Source organism: Pelodiscus sinensis, chromosome 4 (genome assembly GCF_052426305.1).
Source record: "Pelodiscus sinensis isolate ZL-2025 chromosome 4, ASM5242630v1, whole genome shotgun sequence".
Classification (NCBI taxonomy): Eukaryota; Metazoa; Chordata; order Testudines; family Trionychidae; genus Pelodiscus; species Pelodiscus sinensis.
The window spans coordinates 72960505-72988219 of record NC_143055.1 but is presented as its reverse complement, the minus strand read 5'-3'; the positions used below and the strand labels follow the sequence as shown (position 1 = coordinate 72988219).

At 39.5% G+C, this 27715-nt stretch overlaps 1 protein-coding gene across 1 annotated transcript in view; it reads left to right on the top strand.

Annotated features, from left to right (window-relative positions):
• Window positions 1-27715, top strand: part of CPE (carboxypeptidase E) — a 91374-nt gene that overhangs the window by 55055 nt on the left and 8604 nt on the right. The window contains exons 2-6 of the mRNA XM_075930160.2: window positions 15203-15399; window positions 17622-17789; window positions 18815-18932; window positions 21375-21557; window positions 27212-27351. Of these exons, the coding sequence (XP_075786275.2) occupies window positions 15203-15399; window positions 17622-17789; window positions 18815-18932; window positions 21375-21557; window positions 27212-27351 (806 nt within the window). The remainder of the gene's footprint in view (window positions 1-15202; window positions 15400-17621; window positions 17790-18814; window positions 18933-21374; window positions 21558-27211; window positions 27352-27715) is intronic.

Genomic DNA, 27715 nt, shown 5'->3' with positions numbered 1-27715 from the left:
AGTGTACAGACCCAAGTCAAAGTGACCAAATCCCATAGTCCCTAGTGCTGCCTCCATCATCACTGCATTAATAAGAAACAGCTTGCTTTGCAAAAGGCTTCATTAGTTCACCCTCCACTGCAAACCTAGTAAGCTCTCTGACAGTGCTTGCAGATCAGAGGTGAGAAGAAAATGGGTTAACACTTATGTGCTGCCATTTGCAGAAGGCGGGGGCTGGCTTTTGGTTTTAGGAGGCTTACCTGGGTGGTCGACAAATACCTTTGATGTCGCCACCCGCGCGTCCAGACTATCGCGCTGAGCCGACAAACAGCTGATCAGCTGTTTGTCGGCTCAGCGCGGCAGCCATGTAAATTTAAATGAAGCGGCGATTATTTAAATCGCTGCTTCATTTTACTATGTCTGGTAGCCTAATCTACATGCCTCTGGCGACAGAGGCATGTAGTCTAGATGTACCCTAAGTCTGACCCAGTATGGCCATTCTTATGTTCCTATGTAAGGAAATTCCATGGAATTGTGAGATACTTGTGGTTGATTCCCAATACTTCACTTGAGTGGGGGACTGCGACTACACTGCAAAGCAATAGGGCTCAGCCGCTGTCTTCTCACTTAATTTGAGCTCAGACTCTTCAGCCCTGCAGCGTTTTGAGACACTGGCTCAGAGCCCCAGCTTAGTGCAATTGCAGGGGGCAGATGCAAGGGGGCTCAGACTTGAGCTGGGCTCAAGCATGGGCTTACACTGTACTGCAGACATACCCGTAGGTGTCACAGATACTGCAACGTCTGTTGTCCTTGGCTGAGTATTTGGAGTATAATCCCAAATCTGGCTCAGACTTCACTGAGGTTAGAACTATCTGATAGCTTCTCTGAAGGAAAATTCCAATAGAAATTCTGGGAGGGAAACCTTACAGAGTTTAGCAATCACTTACATTTTTTCCCATAGAAAACAATCTGGCTGTTAGCAGGTCACTAGGCTCTGTGTGTCCCTGAGCAGACACTAAAGCTGTTACATGCTGTTGTTAAGCAAGATGAAGTCCATATATATTAATGGCCTTAAGTGATTCATAATTGCAGTGCTGTGTCCCATTTTCCAGTCCCAAGGTTGCTGTCCATCTGGCACTCTGTCTGGCAATTCCTTATGTGAGGAGGAAAAATAAACAAACCTCTAGAAACAGCCTTTTTCCCCCTTTGCTATTGAGACAAAGGTTTTACCCAGCTCAGTGGGTTGGTATCATTATTCTCTGAGTCAGTAGATTATAATGCGATTCACTTATCCCTCTTGCATACCAAGCTTGATTAGATTAGCTTTTACATCAAACTGGCTTCCTTTCCTTGTATTTGGCTTACATGAAATTATCGTTTCTTTTCCTCTTTTATTATTTATAGGGATATGGGAGAGCATTTAATAAAGGGTTTCCAAATTTTAACAAATGATTAGGGACATATGGGCACGGACAATTGTATGCTGGTCTGGTCATACAAGTCTGTGTTTTTTGCTTGGTGGGAGGGATGAATACCTCTTTGAGGAAGGATATCAAGTTAACCAAAAAGTAAAAAACAAATGTTTCATATTGTATATAGGCTGGGAATCCCAGTGTTACAATGGTGTACCATATTGGATATTTGGAGATAGAAAGATTTGATTTCAAAGTCAAATAATGTGATGACAATTTTGCATATTTTTTCTTTCCAAATTCTGGCCTTCCCTAGTGGCTGCTGTTTCAAGAACTAGTAGAGCTATTGTTCAAGCTGCACATTATATGAAAGTGTTCAGAGAGCATAAAATATTCATTTCTAACTTCAGAAGCTTGAATATTAGCTGCTATAATGTGCAGGAGCTGATCATAAACAACCTGATATAAGAAGCAGATATTTCACCTAATTTGTTAGGTTTGACTGTTGCACTGCTTCTGAGGTTTTATCGCCTGAATCAGGGTCTGACAAGTTGCATAAGCAAAGGGTTCTGATATGGAAAATTCTTCACTTTTAACCCAAAAAGAGCCTGCAAATGCAATTGATAGATTTTTTTTTTAAATATATGGTCTGGCAGTCTAATGTGGCAATAATCACTGACAGTGAAGATAGAAAGAACGAAACTTCTGAAGTGGTTATATGACACTGCTTGGTACTAAGAAAAGTATGAAAGAGACTACTCTTATTGGGTGAACTCCTCTTTTCAGAGACCGTCACAAAGTATCCTAAAAGATATTGGTTGTTATAAGAAGGTAATAACTTACCTCTCAATATTTCTTGGTTACCCTGTGTACTGACATATATCAAACAATGAAGCTAAGTCTTCTGATGTAATTTGTGTCCTTTATTAGTCTTCATAGGTTTGTGTTTCATAATGGCAGATTATTTTCACTTCGACTATGTCTATACCGTAGCCTTCTCACGGAAAAGCATATGCAAATGAAGCGCAGCGTGGAATATCAATATATTGATATTGATATTCCACGCTGCGCTTCATTTGCATATGCTTTTTCGTGAGAAGGCTACAGTATAGATGGAGCCTTGGTCAGCTTTTGTTCTGTGCCACTTGTTTTTCCTATAATTGATCAAATTTAAATTTCACTTTAAAAATCCTTCAGCAATTTTCCTAGCTAATAATTTTCCCGGGTGTGAGGGATCAATACCTACTTGAGGAAGCATATCAAGTTAACCAAGAAGTTAAAAACAAATGTTTCATACTGTATAGAAAGTAGGAATCCCAGTATTACAATAGTGTACAATATCCACATTGGGTATTTGGAGATACATTATTTGACCTTAAAATCAGATTATTCCGATTACAATTTTGTCTCTTTTTTTCTTTCCAAATTCTGGCCTTCTGTAGTGGTTGCTGTTTCAAGAACTATTAGAGCTATTGTTGAAGCTGCAAAAGTAAATTCAAGCAAAAACTAATGGGCATTGGGGTTTGTCTGTGTGGGGAAAGTGGAGTAATTATTCTGGAATAAAGTCACTTGTATTCCAGAATAGAGTGTCTACCCAGGGGAGGCTATATAGTCATGTTCTCTGGGTAAACAAGTACTTATCATTGGCAATTGCTCAAAACAGTTACTGTCTTTAAATGTATCATGCTGCTGAAATGCAGAGTTTCAATAAGGAGGCAGAGAGGAGGATAGAGATTATTTTCAATAAAACACACTGAATTGCCATAGATACAAATTGCCATCACTGAGTGTCTATCCATGATTAGGCTGAGGCATATCTTTGTGCAGCTGTCAGGAAGCCTCCTTTGCTTGCCTGCCTTCTGTGCTGTACCTATTTTATGGGTTTCTGTTTCAGGATTCCAGGGCTGTTAGTTCAGTCCCTGTTCACTGGTTACAGTTCTTTTACAAAGGTAGTTTCCTTGTGCTGTTCTGTTTTTATCTCCTAGGGGCAGATTCCTCATGCTCCTTCTACAGTGGTAAGGGAAGTGTTGGAGTAAGAAAGACCCTGAAACCAGCAAAGGAAGTGCAGCCCAAGGCAGCAGAAATCCCCTTGCACTAGAATTTGGAGGCTGGAGCATTGGGTGTGATGGGGATGAGGGAGTATTCTGGAGAGTGAGGAGTTAAGCTGAGGAGTTTGGCATGCCCCCCAGAAATGGGGCACCCATGGTGCCTCAGGTTTGGAGTGTATTTTCACCAAGGATTTTCAGACTGTGCAGAATATGAGGGCTGTTCCACTTCCATGAGGTCACAAATCTCTCTCCTCTAAAGCTACGTCTGCATGACGAGCTAGTTCTCTATGGGTGTGTCTAGACTACATGGCTCCATCGACGGAGCCATGTAGATGAGTTTACTCGGCAAAGGGAAATGAAGCGGAGATTTATTTAAATAATTGTCGCTTCATGTACATCAAATTGCCGCCACGCCGTGCAGATCCTGTAAGTTTCATGAGGCATAAAGGATCTGCTGTTGAAGAGTTCTGGGGTCGGCAGATCCCCGTCTAGACTGCCGCGCTGTGCCGACAAACAGCTGATCGGCACGGCATGGTGGCCATTTTGATGTAAATGAAGTGGCGATTATTTAAATCGCCGCTTCATTTCCCTTTGCCGAGTAAACTCATCTACATGGCTCCGTCGACGGAGCCATGTAGTCTAGACACATCCTATGTGTGGACACATAAATAGCAGTGTAGCTACTGTAGAATTGTAATAGCAGCAGAAAGCTCCAGCTAAAGAAGCCCTGAAGGCTGCCCTAACTTGTATCCCTGTTGCAGTGATGCTTCTGGACCTATTCAGGGACACAGAATTACTGAGGCTTGAGAATGCCACTTTTCTAATTGCTGGTAACTGGACTCCTAAGGCCTTGCTCCGCCTCTTCCCTCAGGTATGCTCTGCTCTACCTTCTCCTGCCCCATCCTGCCCTCAAGGCCTGGCACCTGTTACTTGCTCCTCTTCCTGCTCCTCTTCTCCCTGACTGTAGTGTCTCAGGAAGCATTCCTGCAGGTTGGAGGCAGCCCTGGCTGAGCAGGGGCTGGCATGAGTTATTGACACGGCGCCTTCCTGTGACCTGGAATAACCAGACTTTTTGTTTGGTTGCTATAAATTGCGGTTTCCAGGTTCCCAAAAACTAGATACCTTGCAATCCTAAATTACACTTGGACACAGAAGCCAAAACCTAGCCTGTCCGGGGGAAAAAAAAAAGGATGGGTAGCAACCCTAGAATGCCTGGACTTTGTCCCAACTCCCTCACTATGTTCCCTCTCTCCTCCGGCTCTGCTCCAAGAGCTGTTGAGGAGATGCAGAAATGCCATGAATTGGGTTTGTCCCTGCCCTTTTTGCCAGTTTGCAATGTTAAATCGGGTCTACGCCACTTCCTTGTCATGTTTCCCCTTTGCATAGGTCCCTCATGGAAAGGAAGTACTGTATTTTGGTGTAAGAAGCGATTTTCTTTGTTTCCACTGAATAACTTAAAAATAGTGTGGATGGATTTCATTTCTTGCTGTTTTTTGTCCATTGTCTTACTGATGCCTCTTAGAGAAGATTGTGTCTGGACAGAATAGACTATTTCAGCAAAGAGTTTGTGTCATGAACTCAGTGGGGCCGATTTATCCTCTTAATCAGTTGTTAAGGCACAACAGTAGGAGAATAGATCTCAAAGTTCAAAGTTCTGAATGTCTCCCACTGGTAACATCTGCAATGTATTAAAAGATGATTTGAGCTACAATTTAGTTTTAAATGTCCTATAAATCTACCCAGGAATAAGGAATGGAATTATTGACTCAATTCTTTTGAAGCACGGTGATCATGTCAGACATTTCTATAGATGAAATAAAATCTCTGATGCTTTATAGTCTTCTTAAGAGATAAAAGCTTGTCGGATGAACTTGATAATGAACCATCTTGCATACACCCACTTAAACCTGTCATGTGTAAACTTCCTTGTAATAAAAAGATACACTGCAATGATAAATTGATTAATTAAAGAAATATCTTTCCTTTGTGTGCCAATCAAACTATAAGGATCCAGTCTCTTTGAAATAACACATAATCACTATGCAGACTGTGTGATTGATTTAAAAGTTTGATGGCATTAATAAACAGGGCAAGCAGAGCAGCACGTTTTGTTCCACAGGTAGTGTTTTTGATGTTATGTGAACACTTGTTCCCACAGTTATTGCACTACCACCATCTACCTCCAGAGAAGGCAGTTTTGTTTAGTGGTTAGAAAAATGGAGTGGGAAATAGGAAGGTTGGGTTCTGTTCCCACTTCTGACTTGTGTGGACCAAGGCAAGTCACCTAGCTTCTTTGTGCCTTATTGTCCTCATTCTTAATGTGGTGCTAACAACACCTACCATCATCATAAGGACATAATAGATAAAAGGCATAACATGAGAGCAAGATATTGTGATAATTTTTTTCTAAGCACTTGCAAATAATTTGAATATGATAAATAGAATTTAAAAACTAAATATTAATTCATTTAATGTCTTGGTCAAAGCCATTAGAGAGACTTATCGCTTTTCAAATTTTAATGTAATTTTTACTCATTTTTCTGCTTTACATTTAAATGAAACATTCAATTACTACATTTCCTAATGTTTAAGAAAGCAGTATTTTGTGGTAATATATTGAATTATCTTGCTTCTTATGTAGATGAAGTTTTTCAGGAAACAAATGCAGGTAGAAATCATTTCAAATTGTTTGTTTTAACATGAAAGCATGGTTGTTTATGTATTCATGTACATAGCACCAGAAGTGTTTACAAGACAATATAGTCTAGTCTTCATCTAATAAAATAAAATAAAATAAAATAAAATAAAATAAAAGCACATCCTGTACCTTATGGAAAATAATACCCATGAGCTCTCCAAGGTTAAAACACAGTGAAGACCAGGCACTTCAATTTTACTATGAGGTAAACTGCAAAGTAAACAACTCTTTACTCCCTTCAAGGATTGACTTCAGTGACACACCATCAGAGAGAAATCAACGTTGGCATGTTCATTAAAGAACAGGTCTTAAGGAGGGATTCTAGAAAAAGAGAGAAACAGGAATGAGGCACTGTTGGAAATACTTTTTTCTAATGAGTATATTAGGAAGCTGTATATGAATTTGGTGGTCCTAGCTCTTATCCAGGGCTATAAATTTTTGAAGTGGCCCTGGGCCACACAGGAAGGGGCGGGACATCAAGCAAAAGGGGCGGAGCATCAAGTGGAAGGGGTGGGACCAAGATACTTCCGAATTCCCCACCCCCAGGCAACGATTGGTCTGGGGATGAGGAAGTGCCTTTGGTCTTCCCCACATTTCCCCTAGGTGCCCATGCCCCTGGTGTGGGAGAAGACTTCCCGCGCTTCCCTGCCCCTTGGCCAATAAGGGCTGAGGGGTGCGGGAGCATGTGAAGCCTTCTCCACTCTGCCTCTGCCCTGCAAGCAGCGTGCAGTGCTTCAAAGTGCCACGTGCTCCTGGCAGGGCAAGAGGAGGCTTCCCATGCCCGCCACCCCCAGGCTCTAATTGGTCTAGGGACGGGGGAGCAGCAGGTACTCCACGGGTCGGATTCACCTACTTGGCGGCTGGCTCCAGCCCATGGAGGCCCTTTTGCCCACCCCTGCTCTAACCATTTAGAAGGAGTTCTTGAACAAACAGGCAGGCAGACTTTCTCAAATATATAGTAGATTTACTTTTCAAATTCAGATTAACTTTTTGGGATCTGTCTTGAGTTCAGTGAGCTAAAAAGAATGGATCTGTTATTCTGCTTCAAAGCAACCATCTGCCAAAGGCTTCATGAATTTTTGTTTACTCTTGGCAAGAACTCCAAGATTTGCAACATTGTGGAGCTGCAGAAAGTTTACAGGCTGTGATATTTAAAAATGACAGGCAGATGGAAGTAATCAGAAACACTAACCCTATTACCTAAGGAATATTACTAGCTTTTCCACAGGGTATATGAGAGAGCAGAACAAGGAGTCTGCCCTTTCTAAGGTTATTTCCAACACGTTTGAAAATCTATTTATATACCGCTTTAACCTTACAGGAGTTACTCTTTCTTCACTCCACCCCCCCATTCCATGACATGAGTTATTATACATTTCTTCCAGATAATTCTTAACATTACAACGTGTAACTTCATGACATCCTCTTGACTCATAATATATTTGATTAATAGATGCTAAATGTATCTGTCCATATATGAGTTCAAACACATTCAAGCTCCAAGAACTCCCTGAACCAATATTTTTAAAAAGCATTATTGCTTTTAAACAGGTATTCAAAGAATTGTCTGGTGTGCTATTTCTTTAAAAAAAACTTGCATTAGAGATATGGCCTTATTTGAAAATATAAATAGTTATTCTACAAGTTATCTTTAGTTGGATATCCTCATAATACATTGGGTTTCTAGGAAATAATTGAACAAGACCTTAGGAGACAGTGCCCTTAGTCAGTGACATATAGCAGTGCTTGTCAGTTTGTCACCAGAACAGTTTAACATTTTAAAACACTCCTTCCTTAATCAGTTATCAGGTTCTCATGTACTCTAGGGTCAGTTCAGAATTGATGTAAAAGCCTCTAAATGCCATAGCAACTGAAGGAGTTTATGCTTTCCCAAAGATATTAAATTATTGTAGAAGAATTGAGTACTGGATTGTCAAAAAAGAGATGGCAAATTTTTTCATTTAGCTTTTATTATCAAGGACCAGTCCTAAAAAAAAGGGTTTAATTAGAAGCAGAAATTGAGGCAAGCTGCTTCTATTTTGTGATGACCTACTAGATGATGATGTTAATAATAATATCTTTTAACAAATAATAACATGTATATAGAACTTTTCATCCATATGTATAACGAAGGCATAAAGAGATAAGGCCACATTTTCACAAGTGGATTCTAATTTTGAGTGCCCAACTTCAAATATCTAGGAGGTCTAATGTTAGACAACCAATTACTGAGCACTCAAATTTAGATGCTGTTTTTTAAAATTGATTGTAATGACTCCTTTGGATTTCTCTGTTCCTGAGCCATGGAATCAATGAAATTAATTTCACATTTGTTTTTAGTCTGTTTTACTTTTAGGTTTTTAGATTGTAAACACTGCAGTGGAATTCTTCACTGAAAAGTTGTCTACACGTTTAAAAAAAATAACATGGAAATATTTATACTTGTGTATGGTTCTGAGGAAATGAATGCTTACAAAAATCTATATTTTGTATCAAATTTGAACTGATAGTGTCTTTTTACAAAAATGTAAAGTTCTATGAAGGATTATAATTGTAAGAGCTGTATTCAGAAAAGGAGCATCGGACAACTCCACTTGCTCTTAAAGGATTTCTGGACAGACCCGTGGTGCCTTAAAATGCCGACAAGTCACAACCTTTTCCTGCTTGAAATTATAGGGAAAATAATTCTGTTTCCACCAAGTAACTTGACTATATTTGTGCTTACTGTCAATGAGCTCTACTGTTGAAATGACAGAAGTGTAATATTGAGTAAACTTCATGAATTTTGGTTTATTATCATGTCACAGAAAAACATATTGGTAAAAGGAGTCACCACAAGTGGCATTTAATCAGAATTCATCCCTGAATCTGTTCTGCTGGTTGTATCATTGTGACATCAGAAACAACTCAGTCAGTCACACTCTCTCCCATTGCTTGGAATGAGTTAGGCCAGGACTGAAGTGCTTTGCAGAGGCTCAGGACAGAAATAACAGGGGCTTCTTCAGATCAGTTGCTATATAAGTGGAATAGGAAATTGAATGGAGATTTTCACTGTGGCTCCCTTTATACCAGCGAGGGGCCACCAGGCTAATGAGAGCTAAATGAGTGGCCCTCCTTCATCTCAAGGGGCCACACGATTGTCATAACCAAGATGGTCTTCCGGGATAGGCCAGTTTTGCTAACTGCGATTGTGTACCTAGAATTTGTGAGGTGTGTTGATTCAACCGTAGCAGTATGTGACTAGATATAGAGGGAAAACACATCTCTCAAATGTTGTGTGCAACAACATGAACCTCGCTTCATGGACCCTTGCTTTAAGTGTGTGTCACTTTTATGATACCGGTAGGGAAAAAACCCTACACAGACAAAAACCAGCAGAATCTGGCAATCTTGTGCATGGGCAACAGTAAACCAAAAGTCACACATTGAACCTCAGTCAACCTCGGGCTGCTGGTTACCCACCATTGCCCCACATTATGCCTGGCTCAGACAAAACCATTTATCTTTGCCTAGTCAAAACTGGTTTAGTTCATCTAAACCAGTGTTTCTCAAAGTGTTCCATGGGCCTTTTTTGGGAAAGCTTCCAGCAGGCCCACACTACTTTTTTTATCTAAAGCCTTCGTAGCCATGGAGCCTCACGGATCCCATTGTTTCTGGTTCACCATTTCGAGCTAAGGGGAGCCAGGGGAAATGGTGTGGCCCAGACTGGATTTGGGGTGCAGGCAGGCTGTCCTGGGTCTGGGACCAGGGAGGACTCACCTCCAGCCCTCTTCCCACCAGTAACAGCAAGCTCTGGAGGAGGGACCCCATCTCCCTGGTAAGGATCTTAAGGACTAGTCGACTATCCGATAAGCAAATGTCTCAGCAGGGGCTCTTGTACATTTCAAAGGAGGAATGCGGACATGTCTATCGACTAATCAATGGAAATTCCATCAACTACTCAACTAGTAAATTACTCATTAGTTAATATCCTTTCCCCCTGGTGGCCAGGCCTGCCAATGGGGCAAGTAAAGGGGGAAATTGTCCAGGGGCCTGGGCAATTTAAAAAGGCCTGGGACCTCAGCAGCTATTGATATACCCCCTGCAGGTTCTGGGATGGCTGAGGCAGCAGAGTAGCAAGTATCACTGCCTCAGATGCCCTGGAACCTGAACGGGGTATGGCAAAAGTGTCTTTGAATCAAGAGACACTGAGGCTTGTCCCCAGAGAAGGTTGGGCTGGCACAGCTGTCCTGGGGTTCCTCTGTGCAGGTATATGGTTCAGAGCACTCATCTTGTGGCTCTGGCTGAGGGAAGGAGGCAGGGAGCAGCAACCTGATGCTGTGCAGGGACACTCCAGGGAAGGCTTGCAGGGATGGTGAGCAGGGCCAGGGGAGAAGTCTGTCCCGGAACATTAGTGGAGCTAGGCCTCTGTGCTCTGAATATAGGTGGAGCATGGGCCCCATGGGCCCATATAACTCACCATCTGTCTAAATAGAAAATCTACAAACCGCCTATTTGTGTTTGTTCTACCTGGGGTAGCACCAAGAGGATCAGCTGTTTATCAGACGCACAGTCTAACTCACAACGGCAGGCAGCCTTTCATGGCAATAAGGTCCTTTCTTTGGGTGAGAGGGAGGAGACGTTCTACATGGCATAACAGTTATGCCTCCTATTCCTATGACATTCAGAGTAGGGAGCAGCTAACGTTTAGTTAATTTCTTTGGCTAACTTTAATAGTGGATCTCTGAGCTAGGGAGAATAAAAGGGCCAAAGACATCTACAAACAAACAAAGAAACAAAAAGGCAACAGGCCACTGAGATGGGCCATCTGCTATTCAATCAATTCTTTAAGATTATTTGAATGATGGAGTTTAAGACCTCACAGTAATTAGCAATCTTTTATCTTTAAAATGCATTACAAATATAATGTTCACAACAGTTATTTCAGGTACAAGTCCCTCTATTTTTATGAAGAAAACTGAAATACAACACTAAAAAGATTAGTTCACAGCCAGGCAGAGAACCACTGTCCATATGGAGATTAGAACATAGTTATACCTGATTCCCAATATTGTGCCCAGAAGTAGAACACTTGACCATGTACGGTATCTCATGTTTATTGCCTTGGTGTATGTATGTTATGTAAAAAGACTCTCATGAGCCATGAGAAGAAGAGGAGAAGGTTCATTATTCAAGCTCAATATACTACCAGCCCTATCATCCTGCTCAGATAATTCCAGATCAACAACCCTGCTTTCCTTCCTTTCTTGAACAATTCAAGTCCTTGAAATTGTTTCTGCCTACAATTAGAGTTATTGCCATACTGAATGAGAGCTATAGTACATATCCATTATCCTGTCTCCAACAGTGGACAGAATCAGATGCTTCAGAGAAAGGTGCAAGAGCTCCCTCAATATATATGGAATAATCTATCACCTCGTTTCCCTTCCAAAATGTCTCATTCTAATCTCTGCCAATAGATATTGGCTTAAATCCTGAAATATGGTGTTTTATCTACCTTCCAAAATTGCTTTTTAACTATAATGATTTTGAATATTATTGTTATTCATGTAAACATCTTTAATTCTTAATCTCCATGACACTCTTTCGCAATGAATTCTACAGTTTAATTAGGTGTCACATTAACACATATTTTCCTTTCACAGTTCTGGCTTTCCTACCTTTCTTTTTCATTGAATAGTCCCTGTCATTGTGTTGTGGTATTGGGAGAATTGAAGCTCCCAATCTAGCTTATTTATTGCATTCCCCTGTCTTTCATCTCCTTTGCAAAGTAAACAATCCTGTTCTTTTCCAACTCTCTTCATATAACAGTGTTTCCTTCCTTCTTGTCAAAACCTCCTTTAATTTAGTAATATCCTTGTGAGATTGTGTGATCCCAACTGCACAGAATCCTGCAGCTGAGGCCACAGCAATGATTCACGAAAAATGCCACACGTTTATTGTTCTTGACCGCGCAAGGTCATTGTCATTCTTTTCAAGGACCTACGTGGCTCACAGCACCTAATAGCAATTATGCTGCCCTGTCTATGCTTCCTGAATGAACACAGCACTGTATACTAAATTGAAGAAAGATGGTCTAGTGGTAGGGCTAAAAGGGACAACAGAAAACCAACCCCTCTGTCCAGGCCTCCTGTTCCCTGTCTCTCTCCTGTTTAAAAAAACCAAACAAACAACAAAACACTCACCTACAGCGGGTAAAAATGCAGCCTCATTTTAAAACAACAAGCCTTATCCCTCTCTTGAGATTTATCCCTATCTGACAAGAAATCTCAGGGTGTTGTTTAAGTATATCAGAATATCACTAGCAGAGTGCACATGGTATAACTAACTGTTGCCTGTCAACATGCTATCTCTGGATAATGATTAATAGCACAGACCAAAGAGTTATGAAAGGGCACGGCTGTGTCCTCCTCTAGTAATCATGCCTGTACAACCACTCATCTTGAGTAACACTTATCCTAATGAGTAGTCCCTTAGTCAGAGACATGTAGGGCTGGAAGTGACCATTCCCTTCACACTGAAGCAGAACCAAGTATACTGTACTTAGACCAGCCCTGGCATTTGTTCTGAAAAGCTTCTGATGACAGGGACTCTACCACCTTTCTTGGTAATTAATTTCAGTACTTAGAAAGCTTTCCTAATATCTAACCTAAATCTTTTCTGTACATTAAGCCAATTACTTCTTGCCCTGCTTTCAGGGAAGAACAGTAGATTTCAATCCTCTTTATAGCAGACATGAACATATTTGAAGACTGTTATTAGGTCACCTCTGCTTTCTCTTCATACCTTCGTACACCTAAACGTTCTCAGGGTAAAACGTACTTTTTTATCCTTTCCACATAGGGCAGCTTTCTAAACCTTTAATACTTTTGTTTGCTGCTCTTTGGACACATGTTTTTCCATATCTTTCCTAAAGTGTGATGCCCAACACTGGATGCAGTATTCTAGCTGGAGCCTCACCAGGGCGGAACAGAGCAAGACAGTTATCTCCAGTGTCTTATATAGGACACAGTGGTGAATACAGATCAGATATTCAAAATTTGGTATTCAAAGCATATCATTGAAAGACTCCTTCATTAGACAAGAGCAGTTATAATGGAATACAAAATTAAATCATCATATATAGAGATGAACACACACACACACACACACACAAAGAAATGTAAGACCCTAATCTTGCAAGCATTTAGAAATATGCGTACCTTTAAACCTGGGCATCCCCTTGATTTCAATTAGAATACTCATGTGTTTAAAGTTAAACACATGCCTGAATGTCTGCTGGATCAGGGTCCAAGATATTACCTTAAAATTATAAATTCATATGCTCTACCAAGCATCTGTCGACTGGAGCAGGAATGCAGACTATGCCAATGTATCAACCACAGCAGCCAACCTCTTCCCATCTAGAAATACCTCAGTCAGCCTCCAACATTGTGTCTAAATTTCCGCAAGCCCTCCTGGCAGCGAGCGAAGGAAGTCACAGCCAATGTTAAGGAACTATGGCGAGCTGAATGGCAGCAAGTAGATGTCCCAAACAAACATCTTGTGTCGGATCCCACCACTGAGCAGAAAGGTTTCGATCTTTCCCGGAGACTGTGGTGTGTCCTAAACTGGCTTAGGACTGGTCAGGGCAGGTGCAGTTATCTACTGCCTAAGTGGAATTTGTTGCCATCTCCACTTTGTGCACCACATTGTTGTGGAATGCCCAACATGAAAATGTATTGGCTCACTGGAGGATATCCACAATCTAACCAGTGATGCTGTTCGCTGGCTGGAGAGTTTGGATGTCCAATTCTGACAAAGAAATACAGCATTGAACATGACAGTTGAAAGAAGAAGACGATAAGTCCTTTATGCTTCTAGGAATTGCAGACACTTTCCTGTTAATTCCTCTTCATCTACAGCTGCAGTGATAATAACCAATCAGGATAATTTGGGAAGACTGAAGTTTTTATTTAATTAGGGAAAAGTTACATGTTCTTTCCATCAAGATACTGCATGCAGTAAGTCTGTAAAATCTGAAATGAATGTCTCATATGTCTACACTGCATTCCTCTTTTGAGAGAGAAATGCAAATGCAGCTGAGCAAAATTGCAAATGAAGCGCAGATTTGAATTTCCCATGCTTCATTTGCATAGTCGCGTCCGGGTGCTATTTTGAAATACCCTATTTCAAAAAAAAAAAAAAAAAAAAACCCAAAAAACTGCAGTGTAGACGCAGTTATTTCAAAAGAAAACCCTTCTTTCAAAATTACCTTTACTTCTTATGAAATGAGGTTTAAGGGTAATTTCGAAAGAATGGTTTTCTTTCGAAATAACTGCATCTAGACTGCGTTTCTTTTTTCTAAATAGGGTATTTTGAAATAGCTCCCAGATGCAATTATGCAAATGAAGCATGGGAAATTCAAATCTGCGCTTCATTTGCAATTTCGCTCAGATGCATTTGCATTCCTCTCTTCAAAGAGGAATGCAGTGTAGACATACCCTCAGACAGTTGTTAAATAGGACTTTCAGGTCACCAGGAGCAGTAACTATTCATTGGGAATATTGTACAAAATAATCATTCCAGTTTAAAATATTTGCAGGTAGAGGGTATTTTAACTTAACCCTAAAGTTAATTTAGCAACATTTTTCCTTTCTTTAAAAGTCAGTTTATGCTTTACATACAATAAAAGTATGAGCTACATTTGGATCATCCCAGCTACTCGGTGTAAATTCTGACTAACATCATTATTAACAGTGCATGTTCACTGGTATATTGGATCAGAATTTGATGTCTTTTTTCTCTTAGACTTTACTCTGGTAATTTCTTAGACAAAGTCCCGAATAAGGATTACTGTTTGTTTAAATAGCTGGATTGTTTAAAAAATCTAAATTCACTATCCTGAAGGAGATCTTCAATCTCTCCTTTAGATCATCAAGGACTAAGGATGGGGACATAGAAAGACCTATAATAATAGTGTTAGAAACATCTGTAATATGCTATGTGATCTGATCCATACTTGTCCATGTGTGGGTGAATATTCTTTGCATGTAATTAAAGGGTGTTTTTTCCTTGTGTTGCAGGGGAGCCCGAATTTAAGTATGTCGGGAATATGCACGGGAATGAAGCAGTTGGAAGGGAGCTGCTCATTTTCTTAGCTCAGTACCTATGTAATGAATACCAGAAGGGAAATGAAACAATTATCAACTTGATCCACAGCACACGCATCCACATCATGCCATCCTTTAATCCAGATGGGTTTGAGAAGGCAGCATCCCAGGTTGGTAAACCGATGTATATACAATACATTGTAACTGTCCCCTTTAATGAGGTATATGACCAGGCCACCCAAATACTACAAAAATTGTCTCCAAATATTCATTTTAGTTTTTAAACTAATTCACTATATTCATGACCTTTCTGTTGTCACATTTAATGTTTTAATGTTTATTGCCCAGAATGTTTTTACCCCAAATTGTAATGGATATTACAAAATATTGGTGGAAGGGTAAGTTTAAGTAATAATTAAGAGTATTCTCACTGGAAACCTGATTCTAAAAATATATATCCAAGGAAACAGAAACATGTCAAGTGACCTATGTCTCATAAAACTGCTTTTATTTCAAATATCAGAGACTAACCATAAGCTTCTTCTAATCCAGCTATTGACCAAGAATGATTCAACAAATAATTTAGGATAATGAAAACAGCCAAGAAAATTGTGATCTATTCATGAAAATCTAAAATTAATGGATTGTATTAATGGATTGTTTGCTCATGGATGTTCCTTATGGCATATCTGCATTTATGCACACTTGTAATTTCATTCTATTACGAATATACCTGTTGAATAAATGGGACTACTGACATGTTTAAATAGCTGCAGGTTTGGGGCTTTAGCATATGGTCACTACCAAGAACAGTATTTGCACCTTTAATAAGACGTGATCATTATTATGATTTAAAATATAAAATTATATCAAATAGCTATAGGTTAGATTCCTAACAAAATGTATTTTCATTAGCCTTTGAGTATAATAATTTTGAAAGATTACTTCAATAGTAATTTTCAAATGTAACACATGAAAGTTGTATACATTATTGAATAAGCAAAATTCTGTTTCTTAACATATTGTTAAACTATTAGAAAACAAAACACTTGCAATTGAATCCATTACCATCCATGTTTTCTAAAAATGTTCAGTATTAGCGCTCCCTCTAGTGGCAATAAAGTGGAAGCTATATTTTCCATAAATTACCAGCTGGTGGCAGTACATCCTACTTGTGTTTAAATCATTTTTGTAGAGCTCTGATTTAAAATGGGGGAAAGAACCTCTTTCCTACCTTCAGAAATAAAATGAAAGTCTCAGAGCCAAATCTGGAAGTTCTTTCTAATGCAAAACTCACATTGTTCCTCATCCCTGAGAAATGCTGACTAGCCGCAACTCTTCTCTGAATGAGGACCAATGATATGATGGAAGTTTGTCTGTATATAAATGTCTTTTAGAAATAATGTGACCTGAAGCAGGATAATAGAAATTTGAACTTCCTGCCATGCAAGGCTGCCCTTCCTCAGATAATTTCCCTTTAACCTCAGCATTGAAGTTACTAATACATTCTGATCTTCACGTATCCAACTCGAGGACCTAATTTTCAATTCCTCACACAAAGCAAACTCATGTAAAACACTCTTGACTTCGGTGGAAGTTTTGCCTTAGTAAGATGCAGCCTTCCCTGTCCATCATATAGCTAAAACTCTCATTCATCATTTTGTATCTTAGTTACTGCAACATCTTGCTCTCTGCCCTTGGCAAATGCAATCTTTTTTCACTCATATCCATCCAGAGTGCTGCTCCTTAGATCATTTTCCTAGTCCCTACCAATGCTCTTTTTGAATCTCTCCACTGGTCTCTCCCTTCCCTGTAATATCAAATATAAGTTGCCAGGAATCACTTTCAAGACACTTCATAGTCAATCCCACCATGGCTAACATCTCCTTCACTATAGACCTGCTGCTGCTTATCTGTGATTGGCCAATGATGCTGGCCTCTGCCACCACAAAGTGCCATCACACCTCATTCCATGCTGACCCTCACATCTAGGAGGTAGGTCCCCTAAACATCCCCAAAAGTAACTTGTTCTCTACCTTTTAACTTATTCATCAGAGCTCTCCTTTGCTATGATTTCTACAAAACCCATGACAATGGCTAGGTAGCTGATGTGCAAAGACCAGTACTGGTCACCTATATTGTATCTTTGCTTAATTGTATTCCGCTGCCTATATCCATCTCTTTCTTACAATTAGAGTGGAAGGCCTTTGGGGCAGGATCTTTTTGTTCTGTGTTTGTACAGTGCCTTGCACATTGGGTTCCTCATCTAGAACTGGAACTCCTACGTATTAAAGTCATACAAATAATTATTAATATGAATACACATATGGTGGTCTGAACAGATGACCTGAGTTACTTCTGTTTTCCCTCTCTGATTTCTATCTTCTTTCAGCCTGGTGAACTCAAAGACTGGTTTGTTGGTCGCAGTAATGCTCAAGGGATAGACCTGAACCGTAATTTCCCTGACCTGGATAGAATAGTCTACGTTAATGAGAGAGAAGGTGGTCCAAACAATCACCTACTGAAAAACATGAGGAAAGCTGTGGATCAGAATCCTAAGGTAAAGAACATCCTGTTTTTTCCACAAAACCACTGGAGGGTATTTCACCTTTTTCCATAGAGAGCACTCTTGTTGGCTCTTAAAACAAAGAGCAAATTTTTCTTAAATAAATAAGACAATATTCTGGACTTGGATTATTTTATTACGTAAACAAGTCTATTTTCTGGTCTTAAATCCATCAGCTCCTAGTACACCATTAATTTCCTTCTGTTGAATGTTCTGTAAACTGGATTCCTCTTTTTGTTTAGCAAATCTTCTTTAGTCTGTTCTGTTAGTCCACAATCACACTCTCCTTAACTCTAACCTTAATTTTTTAAGACCAGAGATCACGGAGTTATTCTTGACTTTTTTGTCTCCTACATTTATCTTGTTGATAAAACTGTCCTGGTATCACCAGAATTCACATATACATTGATCTTAATTTAGTACTTGTTTATGTCCCCATATATATGGGTTTAATATGTTTGGAGGGATTCTGTCTACCTCTGATCTTGACATGCAGAATGCTTCAAGAACTACTGGTATACTGATACATATCTTTAAGCGGGTATGGCTCTAAAAGCCAGCATTTGATTACAGATTTTGACAACCTGTTGATGAAAAGTGATTACCTGCTCAGCATAGATTTAATTTTACCATCCATCTATTGTACTTATCTTAGAATGTAGAATGTACAGTGGATGTCATTGAAATCAACATTTATTTTTTCATGGTTTTAAAAATTACCACAATATTTGCAGCATTGCCTATGCAATGTGTAGTAAGGTAAAGTCAAACACTGAGATGCAATAAATATAGGGTCTGATTCTGATCTAATTTACCATTTTATGTGAATCCACATAAATCAATGGAAAGTCTTCAGAATGACATCAGGTCTTTGTACAGATGTCAATCTGCTTCTATGGATTGGGCCATAAATGTGGTTGGAATCAAGCCTGTAAACACGTTTAAATGCATTAGACTGTGGAATATGTTACTACATGGAATATCAAGGATAATTGTGTAAATATCTATTTTTGTTGTAGCTTGCTCCTGAAACTAAAAGCATCATTCACTGGATTATGGATATTCCCTTTGTCCTCTCAGCCAACCTTCATGGAGGAGACCTTGTTGCAAACTATCCATATGATGAAACGCGCAGTGGTGTGTATTACACATTAGTCCCATCTGTTGAAAGACACAAATAGGAGATAGACATGCTATCGGATACTTCTATGGCTCTTAAAATTCACTTTCTAAATTATAGAAGTATACAACTGGAAGGGATCTCAGTAGATCATATGTATTCACATGAAGAAAAAGTATTATCTAGACCATTCCTGACAGGTCTTTGTCTAACCTGTTCTTAAAAGCCCCTAGTGATAGAAATTCCACACCCTCTGTAGGCAGTTTGTCCCAGTGTTCAGTTGGAAGTTTTCCCTAATGTTCAGCCTAAATCTCCCTTGCTGCAAATTAAGGCCATTGCTTCTTGTCCTATCCTCAGAGGTTAAAAAGAAGATTTTTTTCACCTTCTTCTTATAACAACCCTTTGTGTATTTGAAAATTGTTATAATTTGCTCACTCTTCTCTTCTCCAGATTAAACAAACCTAATTTTTTTTCAATCTTCCTTGATAGGTTATATTTTCTAGAACTTTCATATTTTGTGTTGCTCTCCCCTGGACTGTCCCCAATTTGTCCACATCTCTCCTGAAATGTGGCACCCAATGTGGACATAGTACTCCAGCTGAGTCCTAATCAGTTTGGAATAGAGTGGAAATGTGATGCAAATATATAGCAATGACCCATTTAAGTAAATTATTTATTAATTAATTACATTTATTGGTGCAAATATAGTTAACATACAGTCTTTCACTCTAGGTTTAAAGATACATTTTTTATGGTTAGAGGGTCTGATTTCAGTAGAGTTACTTGGAATATAATTGATATAACAGTGGAGAATCAGGTCAAAAAATGTTATGCTTTTGTACAATAATTTTAGTGCAAACATGGTAATGATGAATTGGGCAAAACCTGAAATGGTTACCCACATCAGTGATGTGCAAACTTTTCCAGTCATGCCCTCATTTACCATTAACAGAATCTGTCCATACCTCAGCCCATTACTGCACAGCCAAGACTTCCTTCATAGCAGAGCATAGGCTGAAAGTGGAGCTGAGGGTGGAACTAAGATGAGGGAGCAGCTGGAGCTAGAGGAAGAGTTGGTCTGGGGATGGAGAGAGATTGAGGAAAGAGCTGGGCTAGGGGCAAAGTGGAGCTGGGGCTGATCTGGGAACAGAGAGGTATCAGGGCAGAGCTGGGCCTGAAGGTGGAGCAGGACTAGGGGGTAAAAGGGCTTGGCGGTAGTCAGGGTGGGGAGAAACTGGTCTGGGACTGGGGCTGGAAACATGGCACTGCCTCCCTTCCTCCTGTGGGAGCTCACCTGGCTACACAGTGTGCCTCCCCAAATGTGCCTAGTGGGACATGCCCCAGAGTTTGGGGACCACTGCCCTACATTATATCCTTTTTAGTCGTATACTAAATTTTCCTAACCAAGGAGAAGGGAATGGATTTGGAGGCTTTGGATCTTGCCAGTGCAGAAACGGTAGTTAAATATTGAGTCCTGAATCTAGGAACTTCCCAAGCTAACTGACTTTCTATATGGTAAAATAGCAAAAGCTGCTTGGGTGATTTCCTGGCTCTACTGAAATTAGTAGGACTTTTACTATAACTATTGTGAAGCCAGGATGTCACCTGTTCTATCCCTGATTATTTAAATCTCCATATCATCCTTATCATCTATCTGAAGTACAGTCCACATATCTGGAAATTCCACATGACAACTAACCAGTAGTTATACATACAATAACTGTCATGTAAGGAGAGAGTATTTATTTATGGCTTGCAAACTAAAACATTAGTGACATGCCTAGTTGAGTGAGTTCTTTATCATGTCAAGTTTTAACTATTAGTTCTTTAATAAAAGCAGTCATGGAAGTGATGTGTGTGTTAATGAAAATAACTGTATTGCTATTTCTCCTTCACTAGCACTGCTGGGCAAAATGTAGTCTGCTATAAAATGATTCACTCTGCAGTAGAATCATTTTGCCAGTATGCACATAGGATTATTATTGTTTTATTGCTTCAGCCATTAATGTGTACAGGCTTAAAATGCATAACCATTTGATCTTGTTTGTAAGCCTTGTCCTTTTATAACCTATATACTGCCTACTGTTTGTTACTCACATTCATCATATTATGTGGGATTAGATTGTAAACTTTTGATTTTGTTTGTTTGTTTCATTTTATAAAATGACTAACACATTTTGGGGTGTTTGGTACTGTAAAATTACTAACAATCATTTTAATACCGGTACGTAACAATGAATAGTGTTAACATTATTTACATTAATATCTTAAATAATAGCAATACAGATAGTATTACCATGTTAACATAATTATTATGAACTATTAATTTTACACTGCTATATGTGCACTTGGTACTTTACGGAAAAGTAAAAGACACAGTTCCCACCCTATATGAGTTCATAATCCAATATGACTGTATGACTAAACTGCTAATCCATGTGTCTGACTTTATATTCTAGGCAGCACTCATGAATACAGCTCCTGCCCTGATGATGCGATTTTTCAAAGCTTAGCTCGAGGCTATTCATCTTTTAACCCAGCCATGTCTGATCCAGACAGGCCACCATGTCGTAAGAATGATGATGACAGCAGTTTTGTAGATGGAACAACTAATGGCGGTGCTTGGTACAGTGTTCCTGGAGGTCAGTGCCACTTCATGATACAATGTAGACTCAGTTGCTTTTGAGGATGGTCAGTAATTGTGGTCACTTTAAAATTATATTCACTGACAAATTAATAGAATACAATTTTGAGGCTCTTCAATGTTTGCTGGTGTAATACAAGCTGAATCTCAGATGGATCCTGTAGGGAATATTTTCTTAACTATTGTAGCAGCAAAACCTCCATAAAGCAAATGGGAGGTAAGCATGGATCTCCTTATGGGCTCCACTCAGAACACACACACAGCGGAAAGGGAAGCTGACCATGATGCCTCTTAAAATATTTATTCTCTTTCACCCTTCATATCGGCCAGACTCAGAATGTTTAAACAATTCAGTTCTCAGACAACTTCAAGTAAGCCATTTTCTACCATGAGCAATTAATTATTTGCTTTTTTTCCTCACAAAAGGTACAAAAATGGTTTTATCTCCAGAATAACACATCAGATAGGTTTGTAACAGGTCATTCAGGAATAAATATTAAAATAATGGGTGTACAAACAATTGAAATAATGGTTTTACAAAAACATGCACAGTAGAAAAATGCCCACTTAACACAATACACTATTACAGTATATGGAGAGATTTATCATTACTGAAGATCTCAGAGAAAAAAGAAAGATACCTGCTGAGGGATGGTGGTCTTCTGACTGCAGTTCAATATGGGCCCAATCTTAAAAGGAGCAGAGAGTCTTCTGGGAGGTATTTAGGGCCTAATTCTACACCACTATAGACACTGGAAGTTTTGCCATCAGTTTCAATGGGAGCTCAATCAGGGCCTTAGATCCCTGTATTCCTTGCTCACTTCTTGCCTCCTCCTTATCAGTGGATCCCAAGACTCATGCATCACTCTCTGTGGAGTCCAGGGGAGGAGGTGAGACATTGTGTTAGAGGTCACTGAACCCCTTTGCTATGTGGAGAAGAGAAATACTTCTTGTAAATTTCAGGAGGCTGAGCTACACTTCTGTATTAATGTGATTTTTTTGCTCAGACAAAATTCTGATTTAAGCCAGTGGAAGTTAAATTCTTTGGTCAGAATTTGTCAATGTATTGAAATGTTTGGTAGAGATGGTTCAATTTTAATTAAGTCCGTTTAGAACCAGGCAGCTTTCTAATGGAAACCTGACTAGTTTTGTGGCAGCTTGGCCACACAATTCCCTGGCAATTCCATGGTCTGCAGCTCCAGGGCAGCCCACTTGCAATTTCCAAATGATTCTGTCCACATTGGACATGCTGGAGCCTGGGACTGAGCAGGACTTTCTCTGCAATTGCAGCTCTGGGCTACTATGAGCCTGCTTGAGTCCAAGCACTTGAACTTAGAGTAGGGAACATGTCAGTCATAAACTCACAACCTTCCCCTCTCTATCCCCTCCCCCCCCCACACTATTGGGCTCAGGAAGCATAGAAGAGGAAGCTGCCTGATTTGAATGTGCTAGGGACAACGGTATATTGGGAGAAAGAGCTAGGGGAATGAAAACTGGAACTGGAGATGGTTAGTGTGTGCAGGGAGAGAGGGAGAAATAAACTTATATGGAATTGAAGTTGGGGAACACTGTCTGACCCCTTGGTCAGGAGTACTAGCACTGGGCACCAGAAGCAAGGGGCCAGGAGACTGGAACTGGAGGCCAGAGAAAAAAATGGGGAATGATGAATCAAAACTAGTAGATGGGGGAACTGAGGTTGGATGAAGGATGAAAATAGCGGGCTAGTTAGGAGGAGGCTGGGGTACCTCACACAAATCTTCACCATGTAATCTTGATTCATTTCCAGGGTATTGAATGAGGAATGATCCCATGGAAAAACTAATGTATGATCTTGTAACTAAAGATTGTATCATCATACATATACCTAAAGGGACTGAGTTAAGGTTACAGAGGGAACCTTAATTCTGGAATTTGCTAAATGTTTGTGCTTAACTTTGACAACTTAATAATGTTCTCTTAAAGTAGTTTTGTGTGTGTAATTTGAATATTAAAATATAGACAAGAGAGAATAGCAAATCATGCACAAGCATAAACCAGCTAATACCTTCAATCATTACATTTTAACTCTGTATTCCAAGTAGCAGTGCAAGGGCACTTGATCAACTGAGTTTAATCAGATTCTTGAATCAGCATAAAAAAAACCATCTCCAAGCATCTTAACTTGCTCTGTAATTAGCCTATTGTTTAAGTGTCTTTTTATTCTCAGGCACGCTGTAAGTCATGCCTGGCACTTTGTCAGATCATTACTGACATAAATCACATTTCATGTTCCATATTACTGAATCAGTGCTGAGGGTATTTTCTTTTAGGTTTTACCATGAAAAGTAGGATGCTCATGCTCTGCATGTTATCCCCAAACCTTTAGTTTGTACTATCCAAACAGCTAATGGTATGATGTACTTTGTCTTTGTATACTACCCATACACAGGGTATATATACATTGCACGGCTATTTTGGATACCAGAGGTATCCCGAAATAGCTACCCCACATCTACACAAGCTGCAAGTTATTTTTCAAAATAACGGGCGCACGCTATTTTGCCATCCCTGTAAACCTCGTTGAACGAGGGATAAGGGATAGCTCAAAATAGTGCATTATTTTGAAATTTGGTGCTGTGTAGATGCACCAAATTTCAAATTTCAAAATAGATTTGAAACAAAATAAGCAATTTGTGTAGCGCAAATTGTGTATCTTATCTCAAGTTTAGGGTGCTGTGTAGATGTACCCTTACTAATAAAGTATTATACCAGTTCATGTGCTAATTAGTAACAAAGATATGTGGGAATTGCAGATGCTCAGCAGCTCTGAGGATTTAGCCCCTAACATAATATTTTAAAATAGAAGACAGATTGCGTTGTCTAGATTCTAATGTAAATCCTCCATTAACTACAAGGGAGAGGAGTACAAGAACGAAGTCATTTCATCTCCAAAATTACAGTTACATAAGGATCATCTCAAGAACTTTTATTGTTTTACTTTTTTATTTTTAGGTTTCTCTCTCTGAGATGGGCAAGCTGGAATGGGGTTAGAATGATCAGTCAGCTACGGTGAAAGAGACAGTGGGAGGGAATGGTCAAAGAGCAGTTTGTTAAAAAAAAAAGTAACTAAAATGAAGTGTGCCTGGGTAAGATACTTGACTGAGACTGAAACCTGGCTCAGTTCCTGGTTGTGCCACAGGTATTTTGTGTGACCCTGGGCAAGTCATTTAGTCTCTCTGTGAATCAATTCTCCATCTGAAAAATAGGGAGGATGATACTTTTTCCCACTTTTTTGCTCTCTCTCTTGACTGTAAGCTTTCTGAGGGCAGGGATTGTCTCTCCCTGTCTGTACAGCACAAACCATGTCAGTTTCAATCTCATTTGGGCCGTTAGATACAACCTCAGTACAAATAAATGAGGACACTTTGAAAAGTGTCAGATTGAGTGGCAGATTCAGAACTTGATAGAAGAAAATGCTTTCACACAACGCATAGTCTGTGGAACCCATTGGCACAGCCTGGTAGCTATGTCTAGACTGGCATGATTTTCCGCAAATGCTTTTAACGGAAAAGTTTTCCGCTAAAAGCATTTGCGGAAAAGAGAGTCTAGATTGGCACGGACGCTTTTCTGCAAAAGCCCTTTTTGCGGAAAAGTGTCCGTGCCAATCTAGATGCTCTTTTTGGCAAAAAAGCCCCGATTGTCATTTTTGCGATTGGGGCTTTTTTGCGCAAAACAAATCTGAGCTGTCTACACTGGACTTTTGCCCGAATGGGAGCAGCATAGTATTTCCGCAAGAAGCACTGATTTCAGATAGTAGGAAGTCAGTGTTCTTGCGGAAATTCAAGCGGCCAGTCTAGACAGCTGGCAAGTTTTTCCACAAAAGCAGCTGCTTTTGCGGAAAAACTTGCCAGTCTAGACACAGCCATATGAGTTTTGAATGAGTCTATTTGTTCAGATCCCTTTGAAGAATCTGAACCACAGCTGAGAGCTTCAGGTAAAATAATAAATAACCCCCTTCCTTTTTAAAACAGAGAAATTGTCCATTAGATATTTTCTGTTGTGCCCAAATGGTCTCTAATGTAATAACAGGAGGGTAAATTGAATTTTGGAATAAATGAAGCTGTTGCCTAGCTACTAGAAACAGGATGCAAACAAGTCATAAAATTTTCAAGTCATGGTCTGACAGGTAGAATGAATTCAGTCTCATTCCTGTATTGGACTAGAGTCTCTTCTGTGCCCATTATGAAGGGCGGGATGATGACATGAAGCTGATTGCAGTTCCCATTTTGAGGCTAGTTTTGTGCTCCCAGCCAAGAAGCCTGAGGACTACTGTAATTGCCGTTGTGCAATAATCCATCTGGGAATTGCCTAGGTATACTGTACATCCACCAGGCCTCTTCCTACCCCTACACTGAAAACCACAAGCAGGAGGCATAATAAATTGCTATACTAACCCTGTTATCACTGGGAACTCCTGCACTTTGAATGGATTCTTATCTGGGGAAACATGGCTAGTTTCTGCTTCTCTTTGTGCTTCCTCATGGTGCAAAGAAAGTGGAGCAGGTGTTACAGAAACTAGACCAAGGAATACAGATTAATTGAGGTCAAGATGATGGAACATTTAAATACATAGGTAATTAAAAATACTACTGTATATTTTTAAATCCCCCAATTAAAGTTTAATTAAAATGTTTTTCAATAACCATATTCAAGTCTAGTTCCTATTTCTTTTACTCTGGTGCTGAGTTGGAAAAAAAGAAAAAATAAATGTAGTAGCTGATTGGAAATTACAGGACTCACTTTCCCCACTCTCTTACGCCAGATGAACTTTTCTTTTTAATTTTTTTTTTGAAGAAAGTAATTGAAAATATTTTCCATGGAAAGTAGATCCTAAAATTTTTGCGCTGAAAAACAAAATTTTAAGCAGCTCCAAAGAAGAGCTCTTTCAAAGTAATTATGTGATGTTGTATTTACTTTGTCATTAGCTGTCATTCACAGGTTTACAGTGAACATAATGGTCAGTTTTTTCATCTGGAAATAATTGAACCACACCTGGAAATTGTTTTTAGTTCCTACAAAAGAAAAAATGGGCTTTTCATGCCAAGTGTCTCAGAGGATTATGCAGGCCAGATGCTCTGTCAGATTTGGTACAATCATTACATGCAGTCATGACTGCCAAGAAATTCAGTGTTTTCTGTGAAATGAACATTTTCAGTGAACTCCCTTTTTTCCCTCTGAGAAACAGTATATTGGGACCTGTTTCACTTCTCTCTTATTCTGGTTTAACATCAGTGGATTTATTCTAGAACAGTGGTTCTCAACCCATTGACCACTGTGGGTTATGTATGCAGCTCCTTGTTACGTGGGCTGCAGCCACACAGTATATATACTGTCTGCATGGCCCTGAGGCTGTCACATAGACTGTAGTTCTGTGCTGATTGAGCTGCAAGTGGCCCATGGGCCACAGGTTGAGAACTACTGCTTTAGATTTACATCAAAGGGAGAAAAGAATCTGGCCCATCGTGTTTCATACAGATTTCTCCTAATTCCCAACAGTATCTTATAAATGTCTCCTTGTTGAAAGTTCCACTTTTCTCACTGGACACTATGCCAATACACCTTACCTAACAGCAATGCAAACGGTGTCAACATAAATCTCTGCTGATATTGCAGGAATGCAGGACTTCAATTACCTCAGTAGCAACTGCTTTGAAATCACCGTGGAGCTCAGCTGTGAAAAATTCCCTCCAGAGGAAACTCTGAAGAGCTATTGGGAGAACAACAAGAACTCACTTGTCAATTATATTGAGCAGGTAAATGGTCAAAAGAGTTTTCTATACAGTAATGCGTCTAAACAGAAATTGCCATCTGATTTAATCTGATTATACACTATAGTTATGCTTGCTTGGCACACTTCCATGGGGTAAATCTAGAACTAATAGATTCTTAAAAATTCAAACCCATGTGAATCTAGATCTGTTTTTTGGTAGATACGCTCTAGTTAACAAGTATATGCCAGTAAGTGTGATATGAGAAAAATAACCTGTTAGTACAGCTGGTGAAGAATGGGGATTTATTCTTGAATAATTTATTTGAGAAAGTATGCCAAAGTTTGCCAGATCAAATATTTGCAATGAATAAATCACTGAGTTTTGCCTGTTAGTTTTATGTGGGATG